This window comes from Aristolochia californica, unplaced genomic scaffold, assembly GCF_029961685.1.
Source record: "Aristolochia californica isolate CCGP_79_NKW_82.1479 unplaced genomic scaffold, dmAriCali1.0.hap1 SCAF_16, whole genome shotgun sequence".
NCBI lineage: Eukaryota > Viridiplantae > Streptophyta > Magnoliopsida > Piperales > Aristolochiaceae > Aristolochia > Aristolochia californica.
The window spans coordinates 4,627,417-4,642,695 of NW_027181837.1; the positions used below are offsets into that span (position 1 = coordinate 4,627,417).

Sequence of the window (15,279 nt, forward strand, 5' to 3'; positions counted from 1 at the left end):
GTGTAAACCCTCTTTTGTAGCTCTATGGATAGTTTAGGTGTATGCCCTCTTTTGTGGCTCTACAAGTAGATAATTTATGTGTAAGCCTTCTTTTGTGACTAGTGGATAGTTTTTAGGTATAGGCCAACATATGAGTACCTGTTTTGATACCATATAAAATTGGGTCCAAGGCCTATCCCAAAATAACTAGCCAACTTAAAAAATATTTTTTTCAACTAATAAACTCAACATCTTTGTACTCACTAATTTGTGGGACTATTCCTTAACATTGTGCATTAACACAAGAAAATATTTTCCAATACACTTCGTATTATACACACTAATACAAAAAAGTGATTAACTTTCCATTTCACTTTCAATTTCCCTTCCCCATATAAATGCACTAACCCTCCCTTACAACTAAATAGTCTCCCTTCTTCTACGTCTTGCATCATGAGTGGCACCATGGCCCATAGTTAAAGTATCTTCAGAAATCAATTTAACCCATCATTCCCTGTTTGTAGAATTACAGGGCTTCTCAGCCATAAATTAGAGGTCTGTGACAACTGATTTTGCTTCAACTTTCACATAGGCAACATCCAAGTCTTCAATGTGACCCCATATCGTGACCCCATATCTTTCACGAATGATACCAATCTTTCTGGACTTTGCTATTTGTCGTATTGCCTTGGGCACGTTCCGTGATGCGTTAAACCCTGGGTCACATCAGAATTCTCGCCCATGGTCTATGTGGGCGCTCGTTCATTCTGAATCCTCAATAGATTGCTGGGTAAGTTTCGGTCTCCTTTTTGGCGCTCTTCCGGTGTTTCTTCTGTTGCCATCATTTGCTTGTAGAAATGGATTCGTCCTCGGATGCGGGAGATCGGCCATGGCAGTTCTATCATACTGCGTTTACGAATGCAAAAGCAGGTGACTTCTCTCCACTTTTTTTTCTCTTCTTCGTGCTGGCTTTTGATTGTTGTTATCGATTCACGGCCAAGAAATCAGTGATCGTTATTGTAATGAACGGAAAGTCAAGAAGTGAATGCCGCTACTTGGACATGTTGTTTTCAAATTCAGTTTCACATTTAGCGATTTAACTGGGTTTAGTATGCGTGTACTTATGTACTGTAATTTATGATGTTGTCTGCCTTGGAGAGGTCTTGTAGTGGAGAAGGACAGGAATATTTTCAAAAACTTAAAAAGCTTGCTATCTTATTTGCTTCTTCTTTATTATTTCCTATTAATTGTTGTTTTTAATTTGTTTGCTATACTTTGAAATTATGTGTCTTAGGAATGGATGGAGTTGACAAGGAGAAAGTGCAAAGGACGGTCTATGAGATGAGCAAAGGGTCTAAATTTTTTGAGAATGAGCAAAGAAAAGAGGCATTTATTCAACAAAAAATTGAAAATATGCGTTGTCGATATGCAATGCTAACGGAGGCGGACATTTCTCATTTCCATATGGTGCGCCTTCAGGAATAACTATTTTACATGCTTTGTTCTTATAATCCATTTTTTCTTAATTGAGTTTATATGTGAACATTTAAATATTACACAACTTCCAGATTGCAGATAAGAAAATCAATGAGCTCGAAGCTTCACGTGTTCTTTCCAGGACATGGCTGCATGTCGATATGGATGCATTTTATGCTGCTGTGGAGACATTAGAAAATCCATCACTGAAGGAGAAGCCGTTGGCTGTAGGTAGCTTGTCAATGATCTCTACAGCTAATTATAAGGTGTGAAAATCGCTTTTTATCTCCTAATTTTTCATAATGCTCCCATTAAAAATAAATAAATAAAATTGATGTTTTGAGTCTCATTTTCGGAAGAGAAAATCATTTCTATAAGGTGTTAAGAGATCTAACAAGAAGTCATGGGTGAGGTCCTCATAAACATAATATATTGGAGTGGAATCACTTGAAGGACCTGCCTTTTATTTATTTATTTATTTATTTTTTTGGGGGGGGGGGACGCTGGTAGTCATCAGTGAAATGTCTTGTTAATTCCACAAATATTATATGTAGGCTAGGAAGTTTGGTGTTAGGGCTGCAATGCCTGGTTTCATTGCGAGGAAATTATGTCCAGACCTGATTTTTGTTCCCACAGATTTCAAGAAGTACACTCACTACAGTGAACTAACAAGAAAAGGTGAGATTTGTAGTGTGTATGGCAGATTTGAGAAGCATTTTTATTTGCTGCATAATTTTTGGAAAAATGATTATTGCTTGTCTTTTGTAGTTTTTGAGAAATATGATCCTTACTTCATGGCCACTAGTTTAGATGAAGCATACCTTGACATAACGGATGTCTGCAGAGATAGAACCATTACTAGTGAAGAAGTAAGTCTATATGCTAACAGCTTTCCTATAACCATGCTATTCTCTTTCATTTAGTTTTTGCTTGAGCAAGTTTTGTTTTGTTTTGTTTTGTTTTTTTTCTTCCTTTTCTCTCTGTATATATTAATGCATGATGGGCATTTCCTTTTTGTTTTGCCAAACACTGAAGATTGCTGAAGAGCTCAGAGCTGCAGTTTATGAGGAGACTGGTCTTACATGTAGTGCTGGAGTGGGGCCAAATCGCTTGCTTGCAAAGGTTCTTTTAACATTGTAACAAAAAGCTGTCTTTGGAAAATTTAATTACTTGTTTATATACTTAATGCATTTATTCTTTTTTCCTTTGTTTGGATATTATTTGCCGATAGGTTTGCTCAGATATAAACAAACCAAATGGACAATTTGTCTTACCACATGACCGCGTGGCTGTGGTGACATTTATTTCGTCTCTGCCAATTCGCAAGGTAGTGAACTATATATATATATATGTATGTATGTATATTTTGGATATTGACAGTCATATGATCTTCTTATTAACTTGAAGTCCATGGTTATAGTCGAACCATCTATAGCTCCAATTTGGATGTCTCAAGACAGAACATATAACTTTTGTTTGTTAATGGACTCATTTTGTTCTCAAGGGTTGCTTCGTCTTCCATTTGATTCTATTTATTATTGAGTCAGAGTCTCGGTTCTCTGCAATCAGTTTATCTTCTCTATTCTTGCATGAACTGGAGTTTTTTTTTTTGAGCGGCAATAATTTTATCTAACAAAGACAAGGAACAAGAGGAGGGGTGGCTGAGTCCCTTCAAAGAATGCAGCAAAAATTAAAGAGGCATCTTATACCCCACAACGAGTTGATACTTCCCCTAATGGGGCAGTGTCCCTGCAACTTACATCTTAAACAACTCATAGTATCTAAATATCTAATTCTTCTGAAAACTATGAACTTGTTAGCCACTTCTATTTTAGTATTTAGAGTCTTTCCTATCTAAACATGCGACTCATTTTCATACACTGTTTGGTTACACGGCCAATTACAACTCTTTTGCAAGATATGCTGCTGTACACTGTCCGAAACATCTCTCCTGTATCTCTTTGCCGATGGCTACATATTTTCTTGCACTTTACATGTAGTTAAATCTCCTTAATTTTTTACTTCAGATTGGGGGCATTGGCAAGGTGACTGAGCATATATTAAGAGACGTTCTCGGTATCAACACGTGTGAGGAGATGCTTCAGAAAAGCGCTTACATTTGTGCTCTATTTTCTAGTTGTGCTGCAGGTTGTATGCCTATGCATCTTTTGAGTTTCCAAAGACCATTCTATTATGAATTTTCTTTTGTGTCACTTGTTTTATTTAATTTTAAAACCTATGCTGTAGAAATTTCTGTCTTTGTTTTATGTGAAATCAAATAACAAAATTGCATGTTCAGAAATATTATTTTTTGTCACTTATGGATTCCTTGTTGCTTTTGGCCTTTCTTCTCTAGTCTCTTTCTACTTTTGGAATTCCTTTTCTTCTATGAAGCTCATCACTTCCAAGACCTGTCCCCCACAACCAGAAGATAAGACGTGGAAGTGTTTATGTTTTATTTGAGAGTAATGGTCAGCATATATCAGCAGAAAACGATGTGGATTTTTTTAGTTTTCAGAGTCATTTGTCTTCCATGGGGACTAGTGAAGTTTATAACTGGCATTTATCATACTGGCCCTTACTTGGAACTTCTATCTGTCCCTTTGTTTTTAACACCAATCATAAGTGTGCCCTTGATACATTTATAGTCATAGAATTTTCATACTCTATGTAGTATTACAAACTAAAAAACTCTTTGTAGTATTTCAAAATGAAAAACTATTTAATTATCTTTTGCTTGTTTAGTGAAGAAATGTACTAATGGGAGTGTTTTACCTACTTAGTGGTTAATGCCTAGGTGTAATGTAAATATTAATATAAAATGGAGAATCACATTGAGTTTCGAAGAGTTGAATGAGACTTAAAGTAGCTTTTTAGATGTATGGTGACGTGACATTGGCTGAGCTTTAAAAGTTGTTAAGAAATAGTCCCACATGGATTAGTGAGATCAAAGATCTTGAGTTTATTAGTTGGTAGAAGAGATTTTCTAAGATGGCTAGTCATTTCAGGATACGGCCTTGGACCCAATTTAACATGGTATCAGAGCAAGTACTCGTATGTGGGCCTCCACCCAAATTATCCACGTGCCTACACGTGAGGGCCTGCACCCAAATTATCCACGTGAGGGGGAGTGTTAAGGAATAGTCCCACATGGATTAGTGAGATCAAAGATCTTGAGTTTATTAGTTGGCAGAAGAGGTTTCCTAAGTGATTAGTCATTTTGGGATAGGCCTTGGACCCAACTTCACAAAAGTTAAGTTATACTTTTTGTTTTTTGCTACAGATTTCTTCCTGTCGGTGGGCCTAGGCTTAGGCAAAACAGAGACTCCAGAATTGAGGGTGAGGAAAAGTATAAGCACTGAGAGAACCTTCCCAGCAACTGAAGATGAGGCATTGATTTTACAGAGATTGGGTTAGTAAAACCTTAATGAGATTTACTGTGGATATTTATATGCAGTAATTAGTATCTAAAACTTAATCTTCCTGGATGGTGCAGTGGAAATAGCTGAAAATTTATCAAATGATATGGCTAGAGAAGGGCTTACAGGTAGAACTTTGACCTTGAAAGTGAAGACTGCATCCTTTGAGGTTTGTTCTCTATTTATTTATCCGATATTATGTGTTATTAATTGTTGGATATGACAGTTTCTTTATCTCTTTTACTTGCAACTTTCTTTTAATTTTTTTATTTAAAACTCCTGAAACTTTCATGTTTGCATCTTTTTATGTCTGTTCCTTGTTGTCCAATAGCTCCTCCTCTTGTACACTATTGGTTATTGGATATGACAATTTTTTCTCAGTATCCTTAAATCTTAAAATTCTGTGTATTGCATTCTTTTTTCCCATACATCAAGAGTGATGACATGTCTATTCCTGTGCTATGGATATTTATTTGACTTTTAAGGCCATGAATCAGATTCTCCCAAATGTTAGGGTGACACTAAAGGATTTAATTTTGTATCTCCTGTTTAACTACATCAGTTCGAGTCCAGAATTGCTTTTAATCTGAACTTTGGCATTCAAAGCTTAGAATAATGATGTATGAATTGGATTAGATCTCCCAAGAGGACCTAGCATAACCTAAATGAGCTATCATTTAGATTTTTTTTCCAATTCAGTGATCCTTTTTTTACTGTGTTGACCATTTTGGACTATTACTACAGATGAATATTTCTTTCCAAAAATAATATTATAGTTATTTTCATCAAGTTCTTATATCCGTTATCCTTGGGATGGTATAGGGAAATGCTCTTTTTATTGTTTATTGTCAGATTCTCTAATTTGCAGGTTCGTTCTAGAGCTGCGACTTTGCAAAAATATATCTGCTCAAAAGAGGATATCTTGACTCATGCTTCCAAGTTGTTAAAGGCTGAGCTGCCTATTTCACTGAGGCTGATCGGTATGGTGTGATATGCTGAATTTTATGCTGTGAAGGGCACTCATACGGATGCTTAACTGTGCCCAGCTTTATTGCCAGGGTTACGGATGTCTCAGTTCTGCAATGGGAAATTTGGTCAAGCAGATCCCACACAAAGAACACTAAAAAATTTCATTAAATCTGGAGATGCATCCTTAAAAGCTCCTGATAGTGAGAATTCCACATGCTCAGCTTTTAGCAATAATTGCCGAATGGATGACAGAAAAATTAGTGGATCGATTTACTCTTCAGATGCTTCTCCCACAAATGGGGATGCTTGTGATTTTGATGAATCTTCAGACTCAGACCATCTACTCGTTGACAATGGCCGAGGTGACTTTCCTTGCAGTGGTTCTAGTGAAATGAACAACAGATCTGAACCATCAAAGTGCCAAGAAGATGCAGCTGAGGTCTGGAACTTCATAAAGCTTCTATTCATCATACTAGTGGGCTAAGTTATGTTGATCTACAACTAATATTTTAATTATAAGGATTAGTCATGATCGTTGTTGGGTGAGATTTGCGAAAAAATGAATGTTTTAACTTAACAAGTTTGTCAGCATACTTCCTAATAGGTTTTGGTTGGAGAGTTTTTACAATGTTAGGCTCACACAATACATTTAAAATTACTGTGTCATTGTTTGCTTCTATTTCAGTTCTGCCAAAACCTGATCATGCTTTTATTTTTATTTTTTTATTTATTTTTCTCCTTCATCAGAGACTTAGAGACGGTTCCTCAGTTCCTAGAACACAAGCTAACATTATTGAAGGATCGGAAATGATGGATACAGAAGCTTCTTCAATCTCTGAACAGCTGAAAGAGGGTATTGATAGCAATATAGATGATATATGCATGATGGCCAGAATCTTTGATGATAAACAGCAGGTTTTGTCAAATGAAGATGAGCAGTCTATTTGGATAAATGACTATAAATGTTCGGTATGTGGTTTTGAGCTGCCTCCTAGTTTCATTGAGGAGAGGCAATACCACTCTGATTGTCATTTGGCAGAGAAGCTTCAGGAGTCACTTGTGCAAGAAACATCAGACATTCCACAGAAGCATAGGTACAAAAATAGTTGCTCTCTCCTTTTTTTTCTTCTTGTATTTCGCTTTTGTCTGTATTGACTAACTGTGCAATGCTAAGAAGAGAATGGGCTGTTCACCTGACAAAAAAGTGACCAGAACTGCAATTAACCTTAAAAAAAGTTAAAAGGAAGTGACAAACACTAGGAAGGGTTAGCGACCCTATGGATGAGTCTATGAAAGTCTTCTGACACTTGATAAACATGATAATGATGCTACAGATTAGTGTTAAATTCATAAAGCGTTCACTGTGCATCTGAATGATTGCTTGAGGTGGATCCATTGAGTCATATGGTTATGGTGGTCCACATGGAGAATGTGACACCTAGTTCTTCTTATTTTCTGTTGGCATTTTGGGAGCTATATGAATGAAAAGTAGAGTTTGTGTTTTCCTTGACCACAATTCAAATGGAATCTGAAATTTGATGCTAGTTTTTGTTAGGTAAGGAAGAAGGTAACACATGGGAGTAACATGTTTGGAAACTCGTATTGCTGGAGGTGATTTCTGGGGTCTCATGGGAGTCCATATAGTGCATAGGGTTCTTCAACTACCAACATATTTATTCATGTCAAAATTTGAAAATTTGTTAGTCTTACCTAATTTGTCATTTCAATATGTGCATGGCAATCCACATATTGAATTGGGTTCTGCCATCTATGTTCTTGGCAATCCACATATTGAATTGTTTAAGCCATCCTTGTGATTGTGGTGGGTACACGGAAATGAAACATGATATCGAATTGCTGATACCAGCTCTATCAACACATGGCAGGGTCAGCACATCTCAAGGGCAAGTGTCCAGTTACCTTAGGTATCACCTAGAATGTCCTATTGGGCTTCATTATGTGTGTGGTGATGGTCTAAGTAAGATCATGAGAATAACTATTAAGTTAGACCACTTTAGTTCTCTAAATCAATTGTCATAATGTAGTTTTTATTAAGCTAGAGATCTGGCACACAGATTTTTAAGAAATTTACAGTTTCCTAGCTAAATAACTCTACTAGTTATATTTTACTGATTCCTGCCAAAAGTGGATGACATGAGGTTGACAGCCAGCATATGCTGTCATGTCAAGGTGATTTATGTAACTGATGCCAATATAGTTGGCCAAGGCTATGCTAGTGAGGCAGCTGTAGATGTCTGTTTCCCATTTCTCAAGTGTTCTCAGGGTTGTACGAGTTTACAGAGTTTTGCTGGTTGTTTTCCAGATTCTCTATTCCCAATTTGCTATATATTAATGTTCCAATTGTTTTTGGATTTTTGTTCACTTGGTTTCTAGTTTTTTATATGGGTCGTGACTAGACTGCTGGGTCAGTAGGGGCTAATGGAGCGTGCTTTGCCTCTACTGGCACTAATTTCATGTTGACAATTGGATAGAATGAACTTAGGGATGGCATTTCTATCCAATTATTTATTGTATAGCTTTGCACCTCTGGTTATAATTAGGTATTGGACAAACTATTTATGTACTTAATTGGACTAAATAATTAGGTATTCTGATAAAATTACTTATTCGCCATTATGTTGTTAATGATGGAAAATGTTAAAGGTAGAAGGTATTTCATACCTAATTGCCTTGTACTGCTAGGGTATCATATGAATTTATCCCTATTTAGGATTTTAATTATTTTTTCAGTTGAAAACTATAAGAGAACCATCTTAATAAAAGGTTAAAACAAACTATAACGGGAGACAAAAAACAAATTGGAGAAAGATGCTCATGCAAGATCACCCTGTACTTGGTAGAGTTGTGAGCTAAAAATGTTGGTTCCACTGGGCCTTTTGAATTAGTTCTAGTTTTCGAGTGTCGACTTGGCACAAGTGTTAAAATGTTTTCTTTTTTTTCTGGTTTTGTTTGGAGCATGTTTCATTTTGTCAAACTGTTGGTCGTGTATCAGGATCACTCAAGAGGTGCAGTGTACCAGAGGAAGCTCAAGGAAAAAGCCGAAAACCACTCCAAAGGACCGCCAACATCTCACCATTGATTTATTTTTCGCAAAGGGTAAACAGAATTTATAGTAAGTGTTCCTTGTACCATATGTAAAGGTTACTTTATTTATTAGTTTTCTAAACATGTAAGAAAACGATTCTCTTGGTAATTTGATAATAAAGTATTATTCATTTATATCGCTTGCAAAAGAATTATGTTGGCTTCAGACAATCTTTTGCTGTTCTTGGCTCTCATTTTTGTTGATAATCAGACCCAGAATCCATGTCTGCAGAGGTGTTTGCACGTTTTGTTTTGAAAATCATCAAGTGTTAATGTTGCCAGCATTTTCTCAACTATTTTTATTGTCTTCCGTTCTGCTTTTACTGTCAGCTAACTGTCATGGCTAGTTTATAAACCCGTAACTGTCTATTTAGGGGAGACAGATCGAGTAGATTAAAGTTGTCTTACTAAACTTCTGATTTGAAAACCGCCGTGTTCTTTACTGTTGAAGACGATGGTGTTGGAATTAATTGCTACAAGAGCAAATGTTACTTCAGGCTCGAAGCAATGGAAAAATAACTCGATTTTTCATATCTACCATATAAACATCGGGAAAATGTGTGTTTTTCTTAAATATGTCACAAAAAAATTGACAAATATTTGCTTTTAAGAGTTTGTAGCTATTCACCATATTTCCTCCATTTGCAACAGATATAAGATTAAGCTCCTGCTGTCGACTATGGCTATAAGAAGTAGAATTACACTAGTTAAAAAAAAAATTGTATTGAAATTTGAAAACAAACAGAATTAAAATTCTAAGATCAATCCCGACACTCGGACCCTTAAAAGATGAATTGACGCGGTTGCTTTTGTATACAGGAATGTGTTTCTAATTTTCATTTGCATCTCTTCCACTGAACCTCTTCTACACTAACCAAATAATACAATCAAAACTCACACCAGTGACCGGCTCCTTCGATGACGTCCCCGCCTCTCTTCATCCTCCGACTCCTTCATAGATTCCTTCTCACGGCTTTCCTTCACCGACGTTCTGAACACGCTCTTCAGCCCATCCACCAGCTTCCTCCCTAAGCTCTTTCCCTTCTGCGAAACTCCTCCGTTTCTCTTCTCACTCCAATGCAACTCTCCTCTCCAGATTTCCTTTTTCTCCTCCTCCGAGCTAAACCGGAAGCTCGCCGACTTGGCCGTCTCCAATGCTTCTCTCCTCCTCTCCGACTCCTGCAAACTCTTCTTCATCCCCATCAGATCACTCTCCAGGCTTCGAATCCTGTCGCTTGTCGCCTCCATCGACGCCTTCAGCTGCGCCACGTGCCGGAGCGCGGCGTCTCGCTGCAGGATTGCACCCAGCGTCATGCTCTGATGATCCCTGTCCGACTTCCACTCCTGGTTTGCCGACTCCGTCGCGGTAAAGACCGATCGTCGGGTGTTGAAATGCTCCGCCAGCATCACCTGGACCACGAATCTCAGGGGCATGTTTGGGTTCTGGACTGCGTGCATGAGCACTTCGTGGGAGAGCTTGTTGCAGTCGATCGTGCTGGTCATCCGGTTCTTCACCGATTCCGATATTTTACTGCTATTTTCCTGTGAACAGTTTCGGTCATAATTTCAGATCACGGGGATCATCTCGGAACATTGATTTTCACTAAAACGTTGGGACATTTTGGTCCACTCACCTTAAGATAGAGGCTAACGATCTTGTACAGCGGATCGTGGCTCACTGTCAGTCTCCCTCGCAAGGAGTCCGTGATCAGCAGAAACTCCTCCGCCGTTAACGCCGTGACGCCGTCGATCCAACCGTCTCTGGCGTTCGCGTCGTTGCTTTTCTCCGTCGATAAAAATAAAGCTTCAATGCATCTGCTCCCTAAGCACGCGGTCTCCTCCGCCTCCGGCATCATCGTCAGGCACGACTGGAGAATGACCACGGTGTACTCACGGCTAGCGCCTACCAGGCGGCGGAAAGCTTCTTCCGTTCGCTGTTTTAGGTTTCCGACGTCGTCGTCGTCGTCGTCCTCCGCCACGTCCAAGAGTTCCGCGGCTACACGGAGCTCGGCGACATTGGACGGCGTGATGAGGACATTATGCCCGTAGAACGAGGCGGCGACAGTGGCGAAGGTTTCCGGCGTTATTGTGGGCGGAACGGTTGCGGAGGCTCCGAGCACGAGATGTCGTTTCAAGTAACCGCTGCCAGTGATTAAAGGTTCCTGTTCGAGGGACAGAATCAAATAAATGCCCAATGAATTGGAATTAATTACCATTAAGGGCTCTATTAATATGCTCCATTATTCCCATTATCCGGTGACTTGCGCGATCCGTTTGCAAATTAACGAGGGTCCCATTATCTTGTGGGGCCCGCGAAGGAAGAATGGCTCGCGCAAGCTCTAATGGCTCACCTGCTCCACCAAGTTGAGTACCCTGCAAGTACGTCCTCCCCTTTCCTCGATCCTATCGCCGGAATTTTCAACAGAAGATAAAAAGCCGGAGAAAGAAAAGGCAGAAAGCAAAAAGGTGAATTTGTTTTGGTTCGTGAAACTTCTGTTCTTTCTGAAGTTAGTCGATCTACCTTGTGAAGATGAAAGCGTCGTCCCTGAACAAGTATGACTACATTCGGCTCCCGCCCAGTAGCCTGAGACCTGAAAAAATTGAAACGGAGCTTTACAACTCAGAAACCCAGAAACTTCTCAAAGACAGAAGGAACCAACGAATAGAAAATGCCCAGAATGGGGAATGGGCAGTCCTCAGTGTTGAAAAAAGAAAAAAAAACAGGAGCAAATGGAGAATTAACTTACCATATCTCAACTCTGGTTTGGAGAGAATGATCGGAAGTAGTATCAAACGAAGAAGAGGTTGAAGAGGACTCTTCTTGCTCTTCTTCGTAGATGGTATCTACAACCCCCAAGTCCATCCAACTCTTCATATCTCCTCCCCTCCGCAGCACGGTTTCCAAAATCCCCAAACTCCTTCTTCGGATTGGTATTTGTATTTGGGCGTTTGGATTATCGCAAAAATGGGTAGAGCATTGAATGCTAGCATGTGGTGCACCATTAATGCTATCTCCGCTACCACTCAAATCCCTGCAATTTTGAAACATATGGGTTTGTGGATTGAACCACAGAGACTCAGAGAGGGACTTTGAAGCCATAGTTGAGTTTAGAATCATTAGACAGAGTCACGGAGGCCCCTCTCTCTTAACTGTGCTGTTGCTTCTACTGTAAATTGACTACACTCATGAGACAAAAATCAAGCTTCTTATGCACTTGTCTTGTCATTGGTACACCATTGTTTAGACCTGCAGTTGGAAATATTTATGGTTTAGTGGGTCTTGTTGATCTGTATGATAGAAACACAGACCTGAACCCTGATGGAATTCATAATTTTCTGCTGCTATCGATGTCTTTCAGAATTCGACAGTTTTGGGAGATTGCTACTGTGGTTAGAACTTACGAAGGAAAGTGAGCTTTGATTCAGGAAGTTTTTCTTGTTGAATTCTAGATATAGATAAATTATCTTTGCAACAGAGGGATAAGTCCTTCTGCCGTAAAATAGTAATCAAAATTTGAATATGAAGAATTTATGGTTATCCTATCAGATACAGGAGCAGATAGCAGCAGAACAGCCAAGATTAAGAACGTCTTTTAATGGAAGAACGAACAAAAAAAGAATTTATCCCGTTTGTTTACAAGTTAGCTATAGTATTTAGTCCTGAAAAGAACATATAAATATTTCATGTGTGCATGGTGTTTTATATTGCATGCTTTGATGAGGCTTTGTTTTTTCCTTGACTATTAAGTTCTGTTTATGATTAAAAATACTTTAAAATTTACATGCCTTTAGGTGGATTCTTGTATTCGTATTTTGTCATTTGGCTAACTCGGAATTTACTTATATGTAGAGTGAGTGAGCTAGGAGTTAGTAAACCGAACGAAGAAATACGAAGAAGAACGTGAATCAAAAATCCTTTTTTTTTTTTTCTCATTGGGGCTTTTGTTTGGGAATCAACATTATGTAGTTTGTTTTCTCATGAAACACTAAATTGTTGATAATAAAAATGGCAGTTTGATTATCACATTCCATAACTATTAACAATGCTACTTGTACTCCAAACTCGGACACCACATAATGAACCTAGATCAACTCACATGTTGTATGAGTAATAACCCTATATTCTGCTTCAGTACTTGATCTTGCTATAACATTTTGCTTCTTACTTTGTCAAGTAACTAAATTTCCCTCACAAGTGAGTCCTCATCAAATAAGTCATCATTTCCTTCTCAAGGAGTACCAATTGGTTTGGTTTCCAATAACCTAATCTCACTTCAAAGATTCATTATATACTTCATCTGAGATAATAAAATACTTGTTTTATTTCTAGCCACTTCAATTCCTAAAAAAAATACATAAGTGGTAGTCCTAAGTCCTTTGTTTGAATTTTTTTCTGAAGGTGAGCTTTAATCTTTGCAATGCCACCAGAGTCATCAACTGAAATCACAAGATCATTCATATATACAATTAAAATTACATAATGTATGACTCTTCTCCGGATGAACACAAATTGATCTAAACTGCTCCTTTTAAACCCAAATTCCATAATCTCTTTGCTAAATTTATAGAACCATGTTCTTGGGCTTTGCTTTAAACCATAGACCTTAAATAATAAATCCCGAAGGTTGCTCTATATAAACTATTGCAAATAGATCTCCATACAATAAGACATCTTGACATCTAGTTAGTGTAATGGCAAACCTTTGTTCACAACTACAAATATTAAGATACACGTAGAGTGTAACCTTACAATGGGGGAGAAATTTTCAACATAATCCACTTTGTAAATTTGAATATGACCTTTAGCCACAAGACAAACCTTGAACTCAGAACCCATCAAACTTCTGCTAATCGTCACACATGCAATTTTCTCAACCATACGCATGCGCAATAGAAAATGATAATCAAGGTCTAGTTTTTTTGTTGTTCTTCTTCACTTGAAGCTTTCAACTCGAAAGGTATATACTGTTTCCCATGAGCAGCTCCAAGAGCAATCGTTGTAGAGAGAGATTTCAAGTAAAATGCAAACATATTTGAAGAAGAGATGGGTCTCCCTCTATCATTTTTATCCTATATTGATCAGGTGAGGATGCAACTTACCTGTCCCTTTTGTGATAGTGTAGGGAAGAGCACTTGGAGTTAAAAGGGACAATGAGAAGGCAAGTAATCTCCTTGGGAACCAAGAGCAAAGAGTCATCTTTGTTTTGGCAAGGAAGGAGGATAAAAAGTGTTTGCCCTTCTATCCCTCCCAAAGTAGGAAAAGAGGAGAAGTGGTGTCACCCTTTTCCCCTGTCTTGTTCTTTAATAATAACATAAATTTAATATAAATAAATATAAATGAAAATTTATCATTGACTACCTAAAATCAACTATAGTGGGAGAAGTTATTTTAAGATATTAGGGCTGAAAACAATTTACAATTTGTTAGACACTAGAGATACACAAAGGGAGAAAGAGAAGAGGGAGGGGGAGGGCCAGAGAGATGGGAGGTGGTGTAGGGGGAGAAAGGTGGGTGGGGGTTAAGAGGGATAGGGGGAGGGATGGAAAGGAAGAAAGGGATAACATTCTTGTAAGTAGTGGTACTTTTCTAGAGAAAAAATATGGGACCAGAAAATGTTACCTTTCTTCTCCCACTTTGTAATATCTAGAGTATATTTTTTAAAAATATTATGATTTTTCTGTGTTTACCCACTATTGTTTTCAGAATTTATAACTTTTTTTCTTCTTATTTTTGTAACTTTCCCTCTCATGGGTTTATATAATGAACTGTACTGAACCACTATGAACCATGCTTTTGTATTGATTTAAAGTAGTATTTATATACAATTTTACAACAGAAATTACTTAACCAAGAAGGTGATTCAGAGGAGTCAGAGAAGTCTTATTCTTATGAACGACCCAACTGATTAGTTCACAAAGTCAAGGTATTTTGTACGTTATGCTATTAATCAATTTGACAAACAAATTAGACTTTGATCAACCCAGTTAAACAGGAAGGTGATTCAGAGGAGTCAGAGGAGTCTTATTCTTATAGACGACCGAACTGATTAGTTCACAAAGTCAAGGTATTTTGTTCGTTATCCTATTAATCAATTTGACAAACAAATTAGACTTTGCTCAACCCAGTTAAACATAGGTTCAAGTTGACCCAAAGCATGACTAACTTGGACCTATTTGTCACCTCTAAAATCCAAAGTTAATGAACCAGTTATCATAATACTTTGTGTAAAGGTTTATCACATAGGATTATATAAGCACAAGGGGTGTTCTCATGTAACTCAAATACATTTTTTTTTTGTCATTTCTTTACATCATCTCTGCCCTTTTTCTC

At 37.8% G+C, this 15,279-nt stretch overlaps 2 protein-coding genes across 4 annotated transcripts; one reads left to right on the forward strand and one right to left on the reverse strand.

Moving 5' to 3' along the window:
- Window positions 1–736: 736 nt before the first annotated feature.
- LOC137953357 (DNA polymerase kappa) lies at window positions 737–9,047 on the forward strand. Of its 3 annotated transcripts, none has more exons than XM_068800723.1 (14): window positions 737–769; window positions 1,274–1,446; window positions 1,548–1,721; window positions 2,010–2,133; window positions 2,224–2,324; window positions 2,491–2,577; window positions 2,687–2,782; window positions 3,483–3,603; window positions 4,739–4,867; window positions 4,952–5,043; window positions 5,743–5,854; window positions 5,933–6,282; window positions 6,591–6,937; window positions 8,857–9,047. In XM_068800723.1, the coding sequence occupies exons 2-14, from the start codon at window positions 1,276–1,278 to the stop codon at window positions 8,975–8,977; spliced, it is 2,025 nt and encodes a 674-aa protein (XP_068656824.1). In that variant the 5' UTR covers window positions 737–769; window positions 1,274–1,275; the 3' UTR covers window positions 8,978–9,047. The 3 variants fall into 3 exon arrangements, with proteins under 3 accessions (XP_068656824.1, XP_068656823.1, XP_068656822.1); XM_068800722.1 differs by having other exon boundaries at window positions 746–909; XM_068800721.1 differs by having other exon boundaries at window positions 746–909; window positions 2,010–2,324.
- Window positions 9,048–9,580: 533 nt separating this feature from the next.
- On the reverse strand, window positions 9,581–11,824 carry LOC137953675 (BTB/POZ domain-containing protein At3g49900). The gene is made up of 4 exons (XM_068801137.1): window positions 11,696–11,824; window positions 11,470–11,539; window positions 10,583–11,110; window positions 9,581–10,490 (listed from the first exon to the last, which is right to left on the reverse strand). Exons 1-4 carry the CDS (start codon window positions 11,821–11,823, stop codon window positions 9,843–9,845), a joined length of 1,374 nt encoding a protein of 457 aa, XP_068657238.1. The 5' UTR covers window position 11,824; the 3' UTR covers window positions 9,581–9,842.
- Between the last annotated feature and the right edge of the window lie 3,455 nt (window positions 11,825–15,279).